Source organism: Colossoma macropomum, unplaced genomic scaffold (assembly GCF_904425465.1).
Source record: "Colossoma macropomum unplaced genomic scaffold, Colossoma_macropomum, whole genome shotgun sequence".
In the NCBI taxonomy this organism is placed as follows: domain Eukaryota; kingdom Metazoa; phylum Chordata; class Actinopteri; order Characiformes; family Serrasalmidae; genus Colossoma; species Colossoma macropomum.
In genome coordinates this window covers 6,156,255-6,181,162 of record NW_023494803.1, presented here as the reverse complement: position 1 = coordinate 6,181,162, position 24,908 = coordinate 6,156,255, and the positions used below count along the sequence as shown (strand labels likewise).

The 24,908-nt window shown below is 39.4% G+C and overlaps 1 protein-coding gene across 1 annotated transcript in view; it reads right to left on the bottom strand.

The window, feature by feature from the left end:
• Positions 1 to 24,908, bottom strand: part of dlgap2a (discs, large (Drosophila) homolog-associated protein 2a) — a 404,743-nt gene that overhangs the window by 458 nt on the left and 379,377 nt on the right. The window contains exons 15-18 of the mRNA XM_036593314.1: positions 15,006 to 15,091; positions 12,619 to 13,088; positions 9,058 to 9,149; positions 2,123 to 2,275 (exon numbers count right to left, since the gene is read on the bottom strand). Coding sequence (XP_036449207.1) covers positions 2,123 to 2,275; positions 9,058 to 9,149; positions 12,619 to 13,088; positions 15,006 to 15,091 — 801 coding nt within the window. The remainder of the gene's footprint in view (positions 1 to 2,122; positions 2,276 to 9,057; positions 9,150 to 12,618; positions 13,089 to 15,005; positions 15,092 to 24,908) is intronic.

Below are 24,908 nucleotides of genomic sequence, written 5' to 3'. Positions count from 1 at the left end.
TATTCTACACCTATGTCCATGGATACGCTCTACTCATTTCTATTGTTACTCTACATCTATCTCCATGGTTACGCTACAACCATTTCTATGGTTACTCTACAACTATTTCCACAGTTACTACACCTATGTTCATAGTTATTTTACACACATTTCCATGGTTACTCTACACTTATTTCCATGCTTACACTACACTCATTTCTACAGTTACTTTACAGCTATTTCCATGGTTATGCTACAATCATTTCTATACTTACGCTACACCTATTTTCATTGTTATTTTACACATATTCCATAGTTACACCTATAGTTACTCTACACTTATTTCTATGGTTACGTTACACCTCTTTCCATGATAATGCTACACTAATTTCTATGGTTACTCTACACCTATTTCTATGGTTAAGCTACAATTATTTCTACAGTGACTCCACATCTATTTTTATGGTTACGCTACACTCATTTCTATGGTTAAGTTACATGTATTTCCACAGTTACTATACCTATTTTCATGGTTATTTTGCACATATTTCTATGGTTTCTCTACATTTATTTCCATGGTTACTTTACACGTTTTCCATGTTTACACTACATTCATTTATATGGTGACTCTACATCTATTTCCATCCGTGGTGATTACTAGACCTACTTTCTTGGTTATTTTACACATAACTCCATAGTTAATCTACATATATTTCCATTGTTGCGCTACACATATTTCTATGATGACTCTACACCTATTTTCTTGATTACGCTACACTCATTTCTATGATTATTTTACACCATTTCCACAATTACGACACCTATTTTCATGGTTACTCTGCACCTTTTTCTATGGTTATGCTACACCCATTTCCATAGTTACTCTGCACTTATTTCCACGATTACATTTCACCCATTTCCATGGTTATGCACCAGCTATTTCCATAGTTACTCGATGCTTAATTTCAAGGTTACTCTACACTTATTACCATGATTGCATTTCACCTATTTCCATTGTTATGCTACAACTATTTCCAGAGTTACTCTACACTTATTTCTATGGTTATGCTACACTCATTTCAATAATTATCCCACATCTTTTTTCCATGGTTACAGTAAACTCATTTTCATTGTTCCGCTACACCTGTTTCCATGGTCATGATGCACCCATGACTATGGTTACTATGGTTACACACTTACTTTCAAGGTTACTCCACACTTATTACCATGGTTACATTTCACTCATTTCTATTGTTATGCAACACCTAATTACTTGGTTATGCTACACCAATCTATGGTTGTGCTACACCTATTTCCAAATTTATTCTATGCTTATTTCCATGGTTACACTACACCATTTTCAATAGCTGTGTGAAACCTATTTCCATAGTTTCACTACACCCATTTCCATAGTTATGCTACAACTACACTACTTCCATGATTATGATACACCCATTTCCATGGTTATGCTTCAGTTTGATGTTGTCCCCCTACTTCTGAAACCAAAACTACACCTTTGGGTTCCAGACTTCTGTGGTTCTGTGTTCTGTGATATTATACAGTCCTCTTTTATGCATTCCTGTCCTGTAGTAAAACTGCCTAAATCATCACTAACTTGCGTTAAACTGCTTTGAGTTGTTAAGTAATCTCAAAAAGACTTGTGGATTCTGACAAATGTTTAATGTAATGTACCCTTCTGTGCAAAAACAGGTGGTGAACAGGTGCTGATCAGAGTCCAGATTTAAACCCTATAAAGAATAACTGGTCTTACATTAAACACAAACTAGCTTGGCAAGAATTTTCAACTGTTTGAAGCCATCAGTGCTGAGTGGAACAATACTGAGTCTTCTTTCTGTAAAAGACTGTCTGCAAGTTTACCCACAAGACTTCAATATATGAAGAAATCAAAGAGAAAAGCTGTCCCATACTAACTTATTATACCTATTTGTTTAATTCTTGTGTATTTACTGACTAATGATTTGTTAAAGCCTAATGTTTTGCCCATTTTGTTTTGCATGGGAGTGTAGACACTCCTAACTATAAAAATGCACAAAAGTATCAGCTAAAAAACAGCTGCAGCTTTTTTGAAGCCTGAATTTTGTCCATATTTTTGTACCAAACCTGCTGCCCAGTTAAAGCTCACCTTCTTCACGGGGCTCTCAATGAGCCTCCAGTTGTTGCTCTTGATCTTCTGCAATTCGTCAAACTTTGAGGTGACGTCGTCGATGGAGAGCTGCAGCAGGTCCCAGAATCCAGCCAGGTCCTGAGAGGTGGGCCGGGGCATGGCACTAGGGTCCTGCAGGACATAGATGGGGTCATGTTATTACATACTTCACTTTAAGTAGACATTAGACATCGATATGCATTTGTTTGATGTTTAAACGTTGGGGTCTGGAGCTGAGGAGGTGAAATACATGCTTAATTGAGTTAAGGTCTGGTGATCAACCTGGTCCACTTTGTTGTGTTAACAGTATGTTTTTGGGTCATTGTGTTTCTCTGTAAAGTGGCAGACTGAATGTTCCAGTTGACTTCTGAATTCAATCAGTTGCTGCCGTCATGAGTTACATTATCAATAAAGATTAGTGAGCCCCTTCCAGAAGCTGCCATGCAAGCCATGACACTACCTCCACCATGCTTTACAGATGAGCTTGTTTGTTTTGGATCATTAGCAGATCTTTTCTTTCTCCACACTTAGGCTTCTACTTTTCTATTTCTTTGCAAATTCAAATCTGGTGAATTCTGATGAATTGTTTGCATCTTGTGGCCTCTCTATTTCTGCACTCTTCGAACGGTGGATTGTAATACCTTTACCCCTGTCCCTGTGAAAGTTGTTTTGGGGTTTTTCTTCACAGCTCTCACAAAGTTTCTTTCATCAACTGCTGTTGTTTTCCTTGGCTGACCTGGTTGATGTCTGGTTGTTGGCAGATGGTTTCTTTCTTTTTCAGAACATTCCAAATTGTTGCTTTGGCTAGTGCTTGTGCAATGGTTGGTACCATTTTTCCCTCTTTTCTCAGCTTCAAAATGGCTTGCTTTTCTCCCATTGTTTATCCTTATTAACAACAAATGCAGTCTTCACATGCAAAACCCAGGGCTCAAACGTGAGTAGACGTTCAGGTCTATTAAATGTTTAAACAATCAATCTAACAGGGCACACCTGGGCAACAAGAAACACCTGTCAGTCACATTTTCCAATATTTTTGCTCTCTTGAAAAATGGGTGGGTACAAAAAGGTGTCATATTTCTGAGTGGTTTAACACATCTAAATGTAAAAGTTTGAATATATTCATCCCATTTTCATCTTTTGATCCAAATATCTTGAGTGTACAACAAAAAATGGGTGAGTTCAAAAGGTGACATATCTGAGTTGTTTAACACATCTGGATGTAAATATCAGGAAATAAATGCTGCATGTTTTCTGAAGACCTAAATGTCTTTGGTGTATAGCAAAAACAAAAGAAGTGGCCTTGCTTACTTTCAGATGAGACTCTATGAACTGAACAGTAAGAAATATTATCCTGAACTCAAATAAAAGCAGGTATGTTGTTTTTATTAAACACAGTGCATTGCACTTCTGTATCCAACCACTAGATGTCCTTGTTGGGGAGGCTGATGATCAGCAGTAAAGTATCTAAAGCGCAGTTTCTTCTGAATTCAAATTAGCTTCTCTAGCAAACTCAAGTAAAGGCCAAGGTCATATTATCCGAACAGGCTGGCCAACATTAGTCCAGCTGAATCTTAAAGGTACTGCTTCCCACCACACTATTTCCCTTTGCTTGCTTAATAGGATGTATCCTTTTTTAAAATCAAGGCAGGAATCATCACTGCAGTGCTGGTTACTGGAACAACTGGGACCTCAACAATAAATACAGCACATTTTCAGCCAGTTTCTTAAGTTCCAGCTGGTTTACAGAAAAATGTCTCCTTACATGAATATACTAACTTAACTATTAACCAGTTTGTACTTCCACTTGCTGGCAGCTACTTTATAGCTCCACTATATAGGTGTACAATTGCAGACTGTAGTCCATCTGTTGCCGCACAACATGTCAGCACCCCCTCTACCCAATTAGTCATTTTTTGACCACAGGACCACCGTTGCCCAGACATTATTTGGGTGGTGGATCATTCTCAGCACAGCAGTGACAGTTACATGGTAGTGTGTGGTCTGAAAACACGCTTTATTTACTTGATTTCCAGTCAAAAAAGACACAAAAGCGAACATTTAGTGTTCTCAGAACAGTGGACTCACTGTGAGTCCAGACCTCAAACACAGTGTTGGGATTACTTGCATTGTGAAAAGCAAAAAGTGCAACCAACTTCTAAGACTGAACTTAGGAAGTGTGGAAAAATATCCCTGCAGATTTCTTTAAAAACTGAAAATGAGTCTCCTGAAAAGAATGGAAGCTGTAATAAAGGTGAAGAGTGGACACAATAAACACTAAAAAATGTGATATTATATTTCCTCTGTGTATTTTTCTGTTAAATATGTTGACTCTGACATTTACATAGTGCTGTAGCAGCCACAGCAGTGTCACTGCTAGGTTGAGAGTGGTCTACTATGCAAAAATATCCAGCCCACAGTGGTTCTGTGGTCAGAGACTGGTCACTGATGAAGAAGATTGTGTTTCAACAGATGAGCTGCAGTCTCCAGATGTACACCAGCAAGGTGGGGCAACAAGGGAGGGGTTTCTAATAAAGTGGCCAGCGAGTTTATTACCTGAGGACATTTGCTATCATGCTAAATAAACATGCTAAGATGAAAATGAATATAAATAAGTGAAACTTTCTTTCCCTCCACATACTGAAAGGCAGAAAGCTCTCTTCTTAAACTCGACCAGCAACTCAAACTTAGATGATGTCAGCGTATGATTTAATCCTTGAGATTCTGAAAGGGAGAAAAGCCCCTCCCCCTCTGCCAGAATGTGTGTGAATGTGGAGATTCATGCAGCTATCTGGGGAAAAGTGAAGAAAAAGGAGACGAGAGAGATGACAGTGCCGGTGAACATAATTAGGCAGCTCGGTAAGCCTCTTAGTTGCCAACGTCACAATTTCGAGCAGCCTGAAATCCGTGCTCAGGAGCTGTTTGCTGTGTTATTGCAGGCTTTCTTTGTGCCTGGAGGATGCTTAAAGAGCTCCGAGAAAGTCGAAAACCATCTCGCAGAAGTGTCAACACAAAGCAGCCATTCTGCTATCAAAGCCCTGACTCCACAATTTGAGAGATTAACAACAAAATTTACACGTAACAACTGAAGAGCAAAAAGAGGCCCAACAAACACAACACAAGTCAGTGAATAGATAGAAATCAAATTAAAAAAGGACAAAACCACAGAGCCACTCCTGACTAGGCATTTTTAAATTGCAGTGAACCTAGTGAGGTAAGTGTTTCTAATAAAGTGGCCAGTGAGTGAAAGGACAAGGTTGGTGTTTCTAATAAAGTGGCCAGTGGAAGTACAAGGGAGGTGTTTCTAATAAAGTGGTCACTGAGTGGAAGTACAAGGCAGCTGTTTCTAATAAAGTGGCCAGTCAGTGGAAGTACAAGGTTGGTGTTTCTAATAAAGTGGCCAGTAAGTGGAAGTACAAGGGAGGTGTTTCTAATAAAGTGGCCAGTGAGTGAAAGTACAAGGTAGGTGTTTCTAATAAAGTGGCCACTGATTGGACACACAAGGTAGGTGTTTCTAAAAAAGTGGCCAGTGAGTGGAACTACAAGGCATATGTTTCTAATAAAGTGGCAACTGAGTGGACACATAAGGTAAGTGTTTCTAATAAAGTGGCCAGTCAGTGAAAGTACAAGGTAGGTGTTTCTAATAAAGTGGCCAATGAGTGGAACTCCAAGGTAGGTGTTTCTAATAAAGTGGCCAAATTAGTGGAAGTACAAAGTAGGTGTTTCTAATAAAGTGGCCAATGAGTAGAACTCCAAGGTAAGTGTTTCTAATAAAGTGGCCAGTTAGTGCAAGTACAGGGTAGGTCAGTGGTCTCCAACCCTGGTCCTGAGAGCTACCTTTTTGCAGATCCTAGAACCTAGAACTACAATTTGCCACACCTGCTCCAGCCAATCAACCTCTTACCAAGTTCCTTATTGGCTGGATCAGATGTATTAGAGTTACGTAAGGGGTGGGGCAGCTTTCTGGACACCAGTGGAAGTACAAAGTAGGTGTTTCTAATATAGTGGCCAGTGAGTGAAGTACAAGATAGGTGTTTCTAATATAGTGGCCAGTGAGTGGAAGCACAAAGTAGGTGTTTCTAATAAATAAACCAGTGAAAACTCATCACAACTTTCTTTAAAGTATTTGCAGTACTGACCTGGTGGTGAGTCCACCACCAAGGGCTGTTAGTTTAAAAACTAAACCAAACCTGGACTGAGCTGATACTTATTATTCATGGATACATTATTTAAAACTGACACAAATCAGGGTATGGTGGGAGAAATCTCCAGACCTCCAGCCCACTGAACATCTTTGCCTGCTGGAACTTCTGAATACTTGAAATATGTTTCCAGCTGTTCACACCTGATTGATGCACATTTTCCAAAATCTTAAAGACATTCTGATCTAACGGTTTCAACGTTTATGCACTTGTTTCTAAGGCAAATATAAACAGTGAAGTTGATGCATATGTTTGAATGTATTTCCAAAAATTCTAAATATTTATATTCTAAATATTTATAGCAGCTAAGAAAGTCTCTGCCTAGGTGTATTTCCTTCAGTTCTGTTGGAAACTCCTCTCAGGTGGCTCCTCATGAAGCTGCTTGAGAGAATGTCAAGAATATGAAAACTGCATGAGGGTGAAGAGAGGCTGCTGTGAAGAAGCTAAAACTGAAGATAGTTTTGATTTGTTTGGCATAATTCAATTTGTGCTTTTTCATAGTTTTGGTGTCTTCGCTATTATTCTAAACTGTGGAATAATAAAAATATGGAACGATATGGAAACTCATTTTATCTGGACTGTATCGTAACTCAGTATTTTGTTTTGGGGATTTTTTGCTTTGTCTTGCATGCTACCTAATTGTGGTCTAGATAAAAAATATATTTGTGTGGTGTTTTTAAAGAGCTTTCTGTGTGTAAATCATTGAAATAGAAATCTTACAGGATGTTTGTCTTATCATTATTCCACAAACACATACACACACACACACACACACACACACACACACACACACACACACACACCCTCTCCTGCACTCTTCTGAGCCATCCACCAGCTATTCACTACTCGTAAGTATTGATCTCTTATTGGGCAATTGTGCTTTCCCATTGAGTGCTGATTGGCTAATGTGTTGTTGTCTGTCAGTAGAGGCTGCTGAAGTATGGAAGAAAGTGTGGTGGGTGAAACTGCAGCAAATAGACAATTTACAGCTGTTATGCAGCTGTAATACAGCAGTAATACAGCCTATAATTCAATAATGACAATACAACAGGAATGCAACAGTGGCACAGCTATCATATAGTACTAATATGGCAGTAATACAGCATTAATACAGCTGTAATTCAACAATAACAGAGACATCGAACAGCCATAATTCAACAGTAACACAACTTCAGCACAGCCAGAACGGTGGTAACTCTGCCATAACTCTAAAAATAATATTGCTACAATAAAGCAGTAATACAGCACTAATGGACCAGTAACACAACTGTAACACAGTCAGAGTACAGCTGTAATACAGCAGTAATAGGGCCCTAATTCACCTGTAAGAAAACTGTAACACAGTCATAATAAAGCAGTAATATAGCATTAATACAGCCGTGATTCAGCAATAACAGAGACATGATACAGCCATAATTTAACAGAAACATAACTGTAACACAGTCACAATAAAGTAATAATACAGCCAGAACACAGCAATAACACAACTGTAACACAGCCATAATAAAGCAGTGATACAGCCATAATTCAACAGTAGCACAACTGTAATGCAGCTGTAATAAAGCAGTAATACAACCATAATTTAACAGTAACACAACTGTAACACAGCCGTAATATAGCAGTAATACAGCCATGATTTAACAGTAACACAACTGTAACACAGCCGTAAGATAGCAGTAATACAGCTTTTAATTGGGCCTTAATTCACCAGTACAACAATAAATACACATGTAATACAGCCGCAATTCAACAGTAACACAACTGTAACAGTAATAATACAGCAGTAATACAGCATTAATACAGCAATAATTCAACAGTAACACAGTTGTAGTACAGCTGTAATACAGCAGTAATACATAATACAGACATAATATGGCAGGAATGCCTCTGTTATGCAGCCATAGCACAAACATAATACAGCTGTAATTCCACAATAATACAACCATAAAATAGCTGTGACACAGTCTTAATCTATCAGTCATACCGTCATAATACATCAACAATGCAGCCATGTAGCCTTATTATTGCTAAAGTGTAATGCAGAATAATACATCCAAAATCCAGCCGTAATACGGCCAGCAGTACGGCACAAATACAGCAGCAATATAGCCTTAATACTGTACTAATACACCTGTGACATAGCCATAATACTGCAATAATATGTCTGTAATACAACAGTAACACGGCCCTAATGCAGCAGTAATGGAGCTGTGGGTCCAGCTCAACCTGCAGAAGGAGAAATCAGGTTTATCTGGGATATTGGATTGTGTCTGAGGGAAGAAACAATTTGGTGCAAAGGGGGTATCCAAAAAGAAATAAATAAATGAAATCTCTTTCTCGCTCTTTTTCACACAAACACACAGACACATAGCTGTCAGGTCTCAAGGCCTTTTGCTTTTGCTGCAGTCTCACACAAGAGTTTTCACTTTCTCAAAATAAAGTTCATTACACAAAATTATGACGTGCTACGCAGCGTCATTGCAGCAAGGGACCAAACTGGCCTGTGTATTTGGATTACAGTGTCCAGTGTTATTGACCAACACAGCCACCTTACATTACAGACCAGAGTCCAGATTCCAAACGCGGACTTTTACAAAGCATAATCACGTCTTTTACCTTTATCAAATTCTACTGCAGACATATCCATATCCAGACAGACAGATACACAGAAGCACTCCCAGAAATCTATGCAGGAATAGAGACGTGATGACGTACCAGGTTTTGCTGACACAGCCAGTAAAACTGCTGGAATTTCTGGGACATGAGGAGCTGAGCGCTGCCCACCGCACTCCGGATTTTACCTAGAACTGAACACACATGCAGCATTTGATTTTATCAGAGAAGACAGTAAGACCTTATCTGAACCCTGCTACACAACACTGACATCACCATGCCATAAACATGTGCTGTCATGACAGATTATGATCAGTAATATAACAGTGTCATGTTCCTATTACAGTTAATTGTCATGACAGATGACATGTTGGGTCATGATGGCTAACAAGAATGCACAGCAAGAACTATCACTAGAGTTACCTGTAATGGTAACATGACATTGTTACTGCTTTGTTCCGCACTATTACTGAACAAAACATGCAATTCTACCTTATAACACAGTTGTAAACACTTATATCAATTGTATACACACATTGTAACCAAACTGACATATTACAACTTATGAGAGCATATGACATGTTTATAGCACAGTTATATCACTGTTATACAACAGGAAAGCGTTACCAAATTAACATATTATGCACTGAAAAATAATATTCTCATAAAAGAGATTTGAGGTAGTTGATAATGAAAGTTAAGGACAAAGGTGACCCTCATGAAGGCAAATGAAGATACTTTGATCTAAAAACTTGAGCTTGAATTCTTGAAATTTCGTTCTAAGATGTATAGAAGAAGTGGAAATGATGACTATGTATGAATTGGTGCCCCCCTCTCAAAAAAGAGGTAACACTATATATTAACATGGCCCTATAATTAAAAACACAATTATTATCTGATAGTTTGTTAATGATAGTTCATAACTACAAAAGTGCATTTCCTGAGGAAAATAACTGTGCAGCTTTAGCGGGTGGCTGCTAGGGTGCCAAATGGCTACAGTGGTGTTTTAGTTGGTTGCTAAGGTGTTGCTTACCGGTTGTTGTGCTTTCCAGATGGTTGCTAAGGTGGTGCTAAGTGGTTGCCATGGTATCCCATTTGGTTGCTAGGTGTTGCCAAATGGCTACCATGGTATTTTCGGTGGTTGCTAAGGTGTTGCTAACCCATTGCTGTGATTTCCAGATGGTTGCTAAGGTGGTGCTAAATGGTGCTTATGGTATCCCAGGTGGTTACTAAGGTGATGCTTAGTGGTTGCCATGGTATCCCAGGTGGTTGCTAGGCTGTCACCAGATGGCTACTATGGTGTTTTAGGTGATTGCTGAGGTATTGCAAACTGGTTGCTATTGAATCCCAAGTGGTTGCTAAGGTGTTGCTAGTAGATAGTGATTAAATTGCTGTTTATTAGGGCCTGGCATTACAAAGTGTTGCCAAATAATGCATCACTATTTGAATTGCATTCATGTTTGAAATGCATCCAAACAAGCTGCTTTCAGCCACCAGTGTGTTGTGAGCATATGTGTATTTTCTTCGAACCTGCTGGACAAGCAGGTGGCTCCTAATGAAGCTGCTTGAGAGAACGCCAAGAGTTTGTGAAGCTGCAGGCAAGGGATTGGCAACTGTAAAGAATCCAAGATACCTGGATTTCCTCGCTGTATAGTTCCATATGTGATGTCTATTTGAGATAATTTAAAAAATGTTAAATATATTGATAAATACCACAAATGTAATATAACATATCTGTGAGTAGGGGTGTGTAGGGTTTGACTGGTACTATACAGAATACGAGGTGTGTTACCATGGTATCATGAATAACATCAATAGTACATGGTCTTGTGTGCTCTATTGCTTTTATATATGTGCTTTTCAGAGGGGTAACAGGCTACATTCATAGGGACTTCAAAACACATGCATAAGCACTGAATAATTTACTTATAAAGCAATACTTGAGTATTTAAGAACAGCTTGTGCCAGAAATCGCAAGATGATATGAGATGTTTTATTAAGTAAATAATGGAAACTAAAGTGGCAGACATTTGTTCCATTTATAACACTGTTATGATGCATCATTTCTGAGTAATAGAACTTGTAAGTCAGCAGCCTAGTCAGGAACACCATATATTAGTCCTATATATTTGTACTAAAGTACAAAATAACTATTTCTACTGAGACGAGTGGCTGCAGTTATGAACAAATAATTCACGTCTGCAATCACACAGTTGTCCTTAATAGAAATTGTTCAACAAAATAATATAACATAATTGTAATAACCAAGGGTATTTCTAGTTTTGCTCAAGTAGGGGGTTTTTGTACTTGTATTTTTATGCTATATGGCCACAAGTATGTGTCCATCTGACCATCACACTTATATGAGCTTGTTGGACATCCCCTCCCAAAACCATGGGCATTAATAGGGAGTTGGACCCCCTTTGTGGCTATACCAGCCTTCACTCTTCTGGGAAGGCTTTCCACAAGAATTTGGTGTCCATGGGACCTTGTGCCAGTCAAAAGAGCATTTGTGAGGTCAGGCACTAATGTTGGACAAGAGGGCCTGGCTCACAACTGACATTTCAGTTCATCCCAAAGGTGTTCAGTGGGGTGAGGTCAGGACTCTGTGCAGACCACTGGAGTGCCAAAAAATGCCAAATGTTTTTCTGGAGCTCAGGGGCTCAGTCATGCTGGAACAGGAAAGGGTCTTTCCTAGTTGGAAGCATTTGATTGTCTAAAATGTCTCTGCATGCTGTAGCATTAACATTCCCATTCTCAGGAACTAATGGGCCTAAACCCTGAAAAACAGCCCCAGCCCATTATCCCTCCTCCACCAAACTTTACTGTTTGCACTATGCATTCCACTAGAAAGTGTTTTCCTGGCATCCACCAAACCCAGATTCATCTGTCAGACTTCCAGATAGAGAAGCATGATTCATCACTCCAGAGAACATGTTTACACTGCTCCAGAATCCGGTGGCAGCGCTTTACACCACTCCAGTGGATGCTTGGCATTGCGCATAGTGATCTTAGGCTTATGTGCAGCTGCTCAGCCATGGAAACACATTTCATGAAGCTCCCGACACACAGTTCTTGTTCTGATGTTGCTTCCAGAGGCAGTTTGGAACTCTGTGACGAGTGATGCAACAGAGGATAGGTGATTTTTACATGCTACATACTTTAACACTTGGCAGGCCCACCGTGTGAGATTGTGTGGCCTACTGCTTCATGGCTGAGCTGTTGTTACTCCTAGACGCTTTCTTTTCACAATATTAGCACTTAGCAGATCTAGCAGGGCAGAAATTTCATGAACTGACTTGAGAAAAGGTGTTTAAAGTCACTGAGCTTTTCAGTATGACCAATTCTACTGCCAATGTTTGTCTGTGGAGATGGCAGGGCTATGTGCTTGACTTGGCTGTGGTGGGAACACCTGAACAGCTGAAATATATATGTTATTCATTGCCTATGCATGTGTTATTAAGTCCCTATGCGTTGAAATGAAGCGTTACTCAAAAGGAAAGTGAAGCAAAGAACCCCTCTACACTGCTTCAAACATTTCCCACCTAAAAATTGTTTCCGCCACAAGTGGCGTGTTGTTATTTAGCAACCAGTGGTCAGCAGAATAATACGGATATCCAGGAAACAATGGAAACGGATTGGACCCTCCATGTGCCTACTCACTCTCCTCCGACAGGTCGTTCTCCTCTGCCTCTCCCTCCATGTCTTTACACCATGCTTCCATCCTCTTGGTCTCGGTGTGTAGGAGCTGCATGAACCAGCTGCCGTCCCGCCGGGTCGAGGGCGAGACCCTGCCGGAATCCGAGGCCTGCGGAGGGGTCACTGTGACGGCCACAGTGGCCTGGGGCTCTCTGGTGCCCCCTGGAGGCTCCAGCCAGGGCTCGGGGCTGCGCTGAGGACTGGGGGGCTCCGCGGCGGGCCGGTAATCCTCGCGGTAGCTGAAGAGGCCCTGCGTGCGCACGGTTCGCACTGCCCCGTACTGCGTAGGTGTGCTGGGCTCGCTGTGGCGCTGGAAACCCCCACCGCCCCCACCAAACTGTAGACCCTTATCCTCCATCGTAGGAAAACCCTCCAGCTCCAGATCAGCCTGCACCGCCGCCGTCACGCTGTTAGAGCGCTTAAACCTGCCCATACTGAGAGAGAGAGAGAGAGAGAGAGAGAGAGAGACTAACACAGTGCCCTGAAAAGTGTAATGCATATTATTTAGCTGACTCAAACGTGTACATCATTTCCACATGAATAAAATATAGTGCATCAACACCATTATTGGCCAAACTGAGAGGTAAAATGTTATATATTTTATTCATGTGGAAATGGTGAGTACACATCTGAATCAACTCAATTCAATGCATCACTTTCTCAGTGTGCTTTCATTGACTAGTTAATAGACTGATGTATGATAAACAGATTTAAAAGCTTTGGCAGCACTGAAACTTATTATACGCCAATAGAGCTTCTTTCAGCAGAGCTGAGAGAGAGACATATAGAGATACATTAGAGAGAGAGAGAGAGAGAGAGAGAGAGACAGAGAAAGACATATAGGGATAGATTAGAGAGAGAGACAGAGAGAGAGAGAGACATAGGGGCAGATTAGAGAGAGAAGAGAGACAGAGAGAGAGAGAGCGAAGGAGACGGGGATAGATTAGAGAGAAAGAGAGAAATACAAGGGTTGATTAAAGAGAGAGAGAGACAGAGAGAGAGAGTGAAGGAGACGGGGATAGATTAGAGGGAAAGAGAGAAATACGGGGGTTGATTAAAGAGAGAGAGAGACAGAGAGAGAGAGAGAGAGAGAGAGAGAGACATAGGGATAGATTAGAGAGAGAGAAATTATAGGGACTGATTAAAGAGAGAGAGAAAAGAGAGATGGAGAGTGAGAAAGAGGGAGATATAGGGATAGATTAAAAAGAGAGAGAAATATAGGGACTGATTAAAGAGAGAGAGAGAAGAGAGGGAGGGGGGAAAGACATTAAAGAAACTGAGAAAGAGAGACATTAAGGGTTTAAGATAGAGTGAGAGAGAGAGAGACTTTGAGAGAAAGATAGAGAGATCTTAAGAGATTGAGACTGAGAGAGAGAGGCATTAAGAGATTAAGAGAGAGAGAGAAAAGAGAGATATTGAGAGATTGGGAGAGAGTGAGAGAGAGCAAGAAAGAGAGACATTGTGAGATTGAGAGAGTGAGAAAGAGACATTAAAACATTGAGAGAGAGAGAGTGAGAAAGGGGGAAACCACTTCAAAAGAACTGAATCAGACATTAATAATAGAAACACCTTCCAGTGCTGAGCAGAGAGATCCAGCGCAGCTGTGGAACAAACAAGCGAACTTGTACTGTGACCCTGACCACAACCTTAACCTCAGTGACCAAATCACACTTAAAACTGACCATAGTGGTGGTGATAGGAACCGTCTGAGTTTAATGCCTCTAAAACTCTGCTGCCTGATATCTGAGACGTTATTTCATGATAGTTTTGGCCTAAAACATATTTTTTCAATCCATTCATGGCGGAGGGGTGCATGCAGGGTGCTGTAAGGCAAAACAGTCCCCAAAGAAAACTTTTTTTCAGTTTTACCACAATTACATTAACAACATTACATATATAAAAACTTAGAAAACACTTGGTCTATTTGCATAGCAAGTAAAATGGTTCTATTTGCGTTGCAGATATTGTGACCCCTGGTTCCCAACACTACCACTGTGAAGAAATCAGATCTGGTAGGTTTCTCTACAATGAAGCATTTCATCCCAAACCACTCTGAATGACTCAGTTAACATCTCACTGATTAAATTACGCAGAAATTGCAAAGTATCGATGGAATTCCCTTTAAACCTCAGTAAAGGAAAGATCGGCTTCAGCCTGTAGCTTTAGAAAAAAGGAACATCTTGGAGACAACAGGTCCTCACAAAGAGCTAAATACACACCCACACAGACTCAAAAAGCCACAGAGCACTGCAATGCTAATATCAGCAGCTCCATATCTCAGTGGGATTTATACAAATCCCCCTCTTCACCCCGGACAGCAAAGCCACAGTAATGGAATACTCCGCGCTTACCGTTTGTCATCCTCCACCTGAATCCCTACAGAATGATATTCCCGCGATCCTTTGCTCTCGGACTCTGAATCCGTGGCCGCCTCCACCTGGGGGAGAACAGAGAACAGCAGGCCTCATTATAGTTATAAGGGTCTGAGTTCAGTGGTCAGGTCTGTCCAGAGGGAACGGGCACAGCACAAGCTTCATTACTGATGATCCCAGATCAGAGACCCACTCCAGGAGCGAGTGGGGCCACTACAGGCCTCCCATCCGAGATCATGCTGGAAAAAAAGCAACTTTGTCCTCCTGAATACAAGACTAAAACATAAATAATGAAAGAAAAAGAAAACACATTTATTCGGACATGCTGTGGGTCACTGTGGTATGGATAGCTTGCATTTCAGGTTTCTGTTGGCTATAAATCTGGTGCAATAACCAGGATGGGCTCTAGCCTTTGGGAGGCCCTAGGCAGGATTTTTTTGCCCTCTACCCTGCCCATCTGACTAGGCACTCCCCCACACAGTTTAAAAACCAAAGGGGAAAGAGTTTAAAAAATGAATATATATATTTATATATTATATATATATATATATATATATATATATATATATATATATATATATATATAAATACTTAAACTTCAATAACAATTTAACATAAAACACATTTTCATTTCATACTCAAAAAATGAATAATACATCAATCATTCAATAAATAAAAACAGCTTGCTAGCATATTGCGAAATTAAAGACTAACTAATAGCAGTGATTAATCACAGTCTAAGTATCTAAACCTGGATTAATCACAGCCTGAACATGTAAACCTAGATTAATAACAGTCTGAATATCTAAACCTAGATTAATAACAGCCTGAGTATCTAAAACTGGATTAATCACAGCTTGGGTATTTAAACCTGGATTAATCACAGTCTGAGTATCAAAATATGGTTTAATCCCAAGAGAGAACAAGTGGCCTCGCTCTCTCTGGGTGGGTAGGATGGCCCCTCCTTCTCCCCCCATCACTCAGCGCGATGCTAGACAGCACAGGTGTCTGTTAGCTGACGTAACAGATCTGGTGGTTGGCGCTTTCCTCCGAGCGCGTTCAGCTGTCCAATGACGCTGCGTGAGCGGCAGTTCGAAAAGAAGCGGTGGCGCTTCACAGGTCTCGGAGGAAGCCTGTGTTAGCCTTCACCCTCCTAGCGTTGATAGCATCGTGTGATTGGGGGAGTCCTAACTAGCGGGTGGAATTGGAGACGACTAAATTAATCAAAGTCTGAGTATATAAACCTAGATTAAATCACAACCTGAGTATCTAAACCTGGATTAGGTATAGTCTGAAAATCTTAACCAGGATTAATAACAGCCTGAGTATTTAAACCTGGATTAATCACAGCCAGAGTATCTAAACCTGGAACTAATTACAGTCTGGTTATTGAAACGGGTATTAATCACAGCCTCAGTATCTGAACCTGAATTAATCACAGTCTGAGAATCTAAACCCGGATTAATCACAATCTGAGAATCTAAACTTGGATTATTCACAGACTGATAATCCACACCTGAATTAATCATAGCCTGAGTATCTAAACCTGGACTAATCACAGTCTGAGAATCTAAACTTGGATTATTCACAGACTGACAATCCATACCTGAATTAATCACAATCTGAGCATCTAAAACTAGATTAATCACATTCCGTCTATTTAAACCTGGATTAATCACATTCCGTCTATCTAATCTATCTAAACTCTATCTGGTAGTGGTTCATAAAACCATGAATCAGGAGATTCTGCTATATAGCTATATAGATAGCTGCTCTAAGTGTGAAAAGTCTATTTTGAATATACAAAATTTTTGAAAAGTCACTGGTTGCAGGCAGAGCTTGATTTGTGACAGATTTTCACAAACAGATTTAAGTGTATTTGATCGCTTCATGCAGCTCCATTCTGCTGCTTTGTGAGATAATATGGTATTACAGGTAGGGAACTAAGCACTGACACATCAATGGACACAACTTCAAAGCTGATCATCAAGAGGGATGAAAGCGAGCTCAAATCAACCAGTCCTATGAACAACTCAGACAAAAACAGGCTGCAAAAAATCCAAATCAGGCTGGTCGATTTGAACCTGGTTTCACTCCTCTGGGTGGTCAGGTTTTTAAGTTGCATGCTTCTGAAAAACTAAGCCTCCATGTACAAACCTGCCAGGTTTCAAACTAAACGCTGTCTTTACTTTAAGACTTTATTTCAAGACTTGTCAAACTTACTGAAATAAAAATTAAAGCATTCTTTACCCTTTTAAGTTATCAAGCACTATTACATCACCACTACTTATGTTCCACTCACTGGCCACATTATTAGAAACACCCACCTTGAATTTCCACTCACTGGCCACTTTATGAGAAACACTTAATAAAGCATGTTTCTCTCTTGTACTTTCATTCACTGGCCACTTTATTGGAAAAACCTACTGTGTTCTCCACTAACTGGCCACTTTATCAGAAACACCTATCTTGTACTTCCACTAATTGGCCACTTTATTGGAAACACCTACCTTGTACTTCCACTTACTGGCCACTTTATTATGAACACCTACTTTGTACTTCCACTAACTGTCCACTTCATTAGAAACACCTACCTTGTACTTCCACATACTGGCCACTTTATTAGAAACACCTAAATTGTACTTCCACTAACTGGCCACTTTAATAGAAACACCCACCTTGAACTTCCACCTTGACAATTCAGAAACCATTTGGCAGACACTGTTATTTAAACTATAAAATGATAAAATTAAAATCTAAAAGATTAACATAAAATTAAATCAGACAATATTTTCAGCCCTTTAAAATTGGTATCAGCCCAAAATTCTAATATTTGCAATTGGTATTCTTTACAGTTACATTATACAACTTCAAGTGTACAGTAATAAAGTTATGTAATATAGACAGGTAAAGATGAAAGGTGGATATATCATTTACATTTGCATTATAAGTATCATCAAAATGTGCACTTAAGCCATTAGCATGTGTGCTAGCAGGTATAAAATGTGAGTTTTTCAAATTGCCGGTAACTAAGCGTCATTGAGCAGCTCAACACACTTGAAGGAGAACGCTAACTGCCAGTTCCAGTACATCAGCTAACAGATGCCGGTGTTGGCTTTACACAATGAGAGCAAGGCCAATACTGGACACACCAACATAGTCAGTAAAACTGATTCTAGATCTGAGAGTGGGCTAAAACAACACCAGCCTCATTATAGCTGATCTTGGATCAATGACCCCACTCTCTCAGACTGACCAGAAAGACCACAGGCTTTGTGATGATTTATTGAGGCCGTCGAAGCAACAGAGCTCTGCAAAGCACACTTTGATTTACCATGAAAACCCAGCCAGAAGAGATGGGAAATTCAGAGAGAGAGAGAGAGAGAGAGATACGGAGAGAGAGAGAGAGATACGGAGAGAGACACACACACTGAAACAATTCCACACTCTCAATCCCTGGATGAATTTATCCCACTAAGAGCGAGCTGACGTGCATAATAAGACACAACAACAGTGAGATGGAGGGTGTGTAATATTTCTACATAACACATTTCAATTCTGATAGTCACTTATTGAACAACGGATCTAATTAAGCTTTATTCAAAACTCAGTTATAGATTCTCAATGACTGTGATTACCTCCTTGGTCAGTTGCTGGGATTTTTACTCAGTGTTTCTGCTAGATTGCAGTGCTGATAAGGTAGGTGTTCCCAATAAAGTGGCCAGTGAGTGTATTAAGCAATTTGATATCATACATCATCTATTTCAGGGCACAGTCTGAAAGAAGCATCTTGCAAGAGTCCAAACAAGGTAACTAGTAAACTCGCTATAAGCTCTAAAAGAGAAGTTTGAAACGTTTAATAATAACATAATAAAATCTTATATTCCTCTAGATTGTGGGCTAGTTTGCCTGATAAATTACACCCTAAATCTCAAGAGATTTCACATAGCTCACTCTGTTATTCCTATAGTAGCAACCAAAATGAGCAAATGAGCATAACATCAACATTACTTTCGAGTTTCAGCCACTGTTATGATTTCTTCCTTACTTTTGGTGCCCTGAATTTGCTCATTATTTGGTGTAATTGACTGCACCATCCTAGTAGCTCGTCACAAAGCCAAGTGTAGGCCTGTGAGATTCAGAGTGGTTTTTATAAGGCTAATTGGTCCAGGACCTAGAGGAGCATAAGACATTATTAGGTGGTTATTAAACTTTTAAAAAAATTGAACACTTTTCCACAGATAACAAGCTTAATTGCTGTCAACACTTGCATTCTGGAGGCAGCCGAGGCCCCAAGAGAATCTCAGAGACGTTCAGAGAGAAGATGAAGCCTTAACCTCACATAAAGGTTCAGAGAATGACCTTGCAACACCCAAACCCTTAAATGGATGATTTGTACTCTCGTTTTCAATTTACTTTCAATTTACATTAAATATAACTCTGAATTAACCAGTTAGAGTTCTTTTCCCAGGGTTATTCAACACTAGCAAATTAACCCCAGTGAACAGAGAGTCCGTTCTGATAATTTGGTGATGGTTCCTTAAATTCATTTAGGGTGTGCACATGTTCATATTGGCTTTAATGAAATGTATCAGTGCATAGAATCTGAGCTTTCTCTTCGCTACTGTGTTTTCTATCACTGCATAAAAGATGCACAAGACTTCTCTTACAGGTAACGTCAAAAGTTTACAGATTTAGGCTGAGGAAATTCGAACTTAATTTCTTTGTGTCTCTGAGTGTTTTCTGGTCAGACTGAATAATTTGGACATAATGATAAGTGCTAAGTATGGAGGAATAAGGGTGATGCCACCCCCAAACTAGCAAGGGAAGCGTGGTGGTGGCAGTATCATGTTGTGGGGGTGCTTTGCAGGTGCATTTAAGCAAAAACAGAAGGCATCTAGAAATTCTTGGAGCAACACCTCAAGATATCGGCCAGAAAGTTAAAATCTGATCATGGCTGGGTCTTCCAGCAGGACAATGATCCTAAGAATTCCTCCAAAAGTGCTTAAAGACAACAAAGAGAACGCATCTGAGTGGCCATCATAAAGCTTTGACCTGAATCCCATAGAAAATTAATGGACTGAACTACAAAATAGAGTGTCTGAGCAAGGAGGCCAACAAATCTGACTGAGTTACACCAGTTCTGTCTGAAGGAATGGGCAAAAAATCTTTCTTGTAAGAAGCTTTTGGAAGGCAACCCCAAGCAATTGATTCACGTGAACCCCTTAAAATCCCACACTGTAAAACCTAATGAGTTCAGTGAACTCAAATGGTTTAAGGAAATCAGGTGACCATGGGTAATTCCCTGAACTGAGTATGAACAACACATTTGTTTATTGTTGTATACGCTTAAGTAAACTAAGTAAATCACTCCTTTGATCTTTAAATGATTGAGTATTTTGAACTTATATAATAATGGTATTAACTCAATAGAGTTAAGTAATTCTAACGTATATTTACTGCCTTTACACAACTCCAGCCACTCAAGTTCAGCTAACTCAGTTTCTTCCATTAAAAGCTAAACTAGGCTTTGATTTTAACAAATTTATACTGAATGGCAGAACATTTTTGACAAGAACGCCTTAAATAGTTTAACTTAATACTGCTCTGGACCATCTCACCCAATACTGACAATTCAGCCCAGAACGCAGAAGTGGTCTGAAGTGTTCAGAACCACACTCAGCAGGTGGGGTCATGGCAACTCAGCTTACTCAACACTGATCTACAGTGAGTACTGACTAAGATTAGATGAGCTCCCAAAACTTTAGAAAATAAGTAAGTGCCCAAGGGAAGGTAGGCTAGGGAGAATGACAACACAGAGAAGGTAGGTTAAACAAGGTGGAAAGACATGCCCACTATGCATGCCTCCAAGAGCCAATAGGAATGATGCAGGTTTTACTCAAGGTTGCATTGACCAAGCTTTCATCAAGTAAAGCTCAGAAGTCCTAACAAACTAAACTAAACTGCAAGAGATTGATTCAACTCAAAGATCCCATTTGAATGTCCAAAGCTGTCAAAAGTTACATGAAAAGCGTCAGAAGTCAAAATCATTTGAATGTAAACCCAGCCCTGTCTGTACCTGCCTGTAAAGTCAACTTAAAATGAAAATAGTGAACATAAAACACTTGAATAAAGTTAACTTAACTCAAAATACGCTATCAAATGATTTTACTCAAAATGACAAAATGAGTTACTATCTCAACAATTCATTTTTGAGTTGGTTTAAATTTGTCAGATTAAGTTACTCCAACTTTCTGTGGTATTTATGTTGTGTTAATTTAGGCAAAATACTCTTCACTCTGTAGGACTTATGCAAATTAATTGATCTTTACTAACTTTACCTAAGTAACTAAGAATTATAGCTGGTTATAAGATATAAGTGTTACTAGATTTGCATTAGTAAGTGTAACAGATAAGTAAAGTGAACCCAAAAAAATTAAGTTAGTGCAGTTGTTACATTTTACAGTGCAGGTTTATTACATACTAAGGCTTGTTATTTATTAACTATAGGGACTTCAATGCAAACTGGCCGAGCTATTCTTGAGTTATATAAGTGTGTAATAAAACTGTCAGTGGGCCTTGGCCATTTAAGGGGTCATGCTATCAAATACTAACACAAATACTAAGTGTATGTAAACTTTTGACCCACTGAAAATGTGGCATAGTAAATAAAACCTGAAATAAATCTGATTCAACTATTACATTGAAATGACTTCTTATAGAAACAAAACACACACCCTAATTGACAACACAGGAAATATATGGTAACAAGAATTGAATCTGAATGTCTTTACATTAGGAGTATGTAAACTTTAGGCGTCAACTTTATTGCTGGATGTATTGTGATTTTTCCAAATTAGCACGCAAGCTCATTCAGGAGCATTTTGGTTCAGTAAGCGCTTATTATTGGCTTGTTTAATCAGAATAGTGATAAAACAATGACTTAAGTGCGACTTAAATCCTTATTTATGTGTTTGCCTGTTCAAGAATGTAGTCTGAATCACTGCATCTACAGAAAAATCTAAAATTTTCAGCTTTGTTAGATCACATTCTTTATTTATCAAAAAATAACAACAACAGCACTGAAAGTTGTGCTAGTAACAGAGAAGAGCGGATTAACCCCTTAAAATCTCAGGCTTATTACATACTAAAGCTTATTATTCAGTAACTACAGAGACTTCAGTGCAAACTGGTTGATCTGTTCTTAGGTTATAGAAGTGTGTAATAAAACTTTGGCAGGCCCTGACCACTCAAGCGGTTAAACAGCAGAAAAAGCCACATTTTTGCATCAGCCTTAAACGGTTACCATGTCTTCCTTCATGTCCAGTAAAAATATTCACCTAAAGAATATATAAAATTACAAATAACTAAAATCCTGGCATTGCCTCTCTCAGAAGCTCTGCATATGAGAAAGAGCTGCCATTTAATTGGGGCAACTCCCCCAGTTCAGTTACTGACCAACAATTACAAGTCCAGTCTGATCTCCTTGTCATTTACTGCCAACATGACAATACATTCCCTTACTACTTCTACCAAAAAAGTAGACATTGTTGTTTAAATGTAGCCAATAATTAGGTGAGGCTAGAGATCACAACAAGCTAGTTTGTTCAAAGAGTTACTAGAGATCCTTAAATGTTGTCTACGTAACCTTCATCTGCTCATTTATGGAATGTAATGCACTTTTTTTCTGATCTGCTGGTCAGTAAAGGTTATGCAGGTTATCCTTTGTGAGAAAGTGCTGCACAAACCCATGACAGCTTGAGCTTAATGTCAGTGAAGGAATGCTAATTGACCCAATGTAACCCAAAATAAATGAGAGTTCAGTCAAAACACTCAGTAGCAGACATAATAAGACAAAAAACGACAGCCAACAAACTCCCATTTCAAAGAGAAGACCCAGATCTGTTATGACAATAACACTAACCTTGTTCTAACAGAGCTAGTCAGGCAGCTGGTAAAGTCTGACTTCGTCTCAAAGTTACCACCAAGCTACTCCCTCTACAGGTCAAACCTGACAGCATGGCGGCAGGGACGAAAGACATGAAAAATTCATTTTTATTCTGTCACCACCAGACTATCGATTCATCCAAGGTAGACATTCACCTTGAGAACAAAAAGCTTCTCTGACTAACTTCATCGTCCCTATAAAGGATGATGATTTTGAAGGGTGCTTCTTCTAAGCACCGGCCTGGTAACGCCTCAGGGGAAATGGCTCTCCAAGACAGGCTCTTCTGTTTTAATTTCTCTCTGTCTGGGTCTCTATCTGTCAAGTAGAGTGGTAGATCGAAATAGACAGATGTGGACTGGCTGTATTGAACAGAGCTCCTGCTGCATTGGTATCAAGATTTACCTGACGTTGTCAGACCTCATAAACATTGCATGTAACTCACAATTACAACAGTATTTTTGTAATTCAGTGTACAGTACTGGGCAAAAGTCACAAAAGATTCTTCGTTTATTTAATTTCCAGTCAAAATGGCCATTAAGCTCAAGTTATTCTTTTCCCAGGAGATATTTCTGAGGAGATTAGATATAAGATAATCCACTTGCATAAAGAAGGAGAGACATAAAGAAAAATAGGTGAAAAAACAGGAGTTTCCAAACTTTAAGCTCCAGAGAAAATGGGACTCCTAACAACCACCTGGAAGACCTGGTAGACAATAGAACTGCCCCCATCAGATAAACAGCACTCAAAGCTTTCACCTTTGAGAGAGAGGAGAAAATCAAGTTGCTTCAGATCTGAAAACATCCACAGGTGTTTCTGTCCATCCTTCCACTGTGAGAAGACGACTCAGCACTGTGGGTCTGAAAGGATGTGTAGCTGTCAAGAAGCCTTCACGGCCCTCCAGGCCTTAAGTGTGTGGGATTACTTGGATTGTGAGAAGCAGAAAAAACTTCTAAGACTGAACTTTGGAGCTGTGGAAAATGATGCCTGCAGATTTCTTTGAGAAACTGAAAGTGAGTCTCTGAGAAGCTGTAATAAAGGTGAAGAGTGCACATAATATATACTTAAAAAATGAATATTGTATGCATTTGTTCAGGCTTTTCTGTTAAATATGTGTTCATTGTTATTTCCTGATGCTGAACAATGAACTTAATTGCTGTTTTAAATGTAAATGAAATAAATGAAGGGTGTTCTTTTGCACAGTAGTACACTCCCAGAAAATAGTATGAAACTGTCTCTGGGGCAGTGCCCCTCTTGTATCATAATCTATGGAAATTATATTTTCTAAGCTGTACTGACTCCACACACACTCCATCTCATCTCCAGGCTTTTTATTTTACTGTTCTGTTTTAAAACATTTGGTTATGAAAAGGTACAAATACGTACTTTTCCACTAGGAAAAACTTATTTAAGGTTCACAATCAGACCTTAAAACCACTGTTGTATCTTTGAGGGTACGATTACATTGTTTATACCTTGATGAGTGAAAAATGTACCTGCACAGAACTTTTATTTCTAACAGTGTATAATTCAGACATTAAGAGCAAAACAGTACAGGACAGCCTTGGGGAACAGCTGAGTGTTTCTCCTCCTACACATTCAGAGGCCACTTTATTAGAAACCCCTACCTTTTAGCTCCACCTTTCTGATGTATAGTTAGATACTGTAGCTAATCTGTTGATGATGCTTTAGCCCTTAATCAGTGGTGAGTTTCTGACCACAGCTAGAGCTTCTTTTGGCTGAATATTTTTGGGTGGCCGTTCACTAATCAGACAGATTATACAAAATATAGCCTACTGCATTTGTACTGCTACATATTGCAAGTGTAATATACCTCGCTAATACAAAGTAAACCCTTAATAGGGCCTAGTTAAAGGCAAGTCTGCATTATTATTTTGAACTTGCTTACATTTATTGGATCATCTGAATGCATGTAG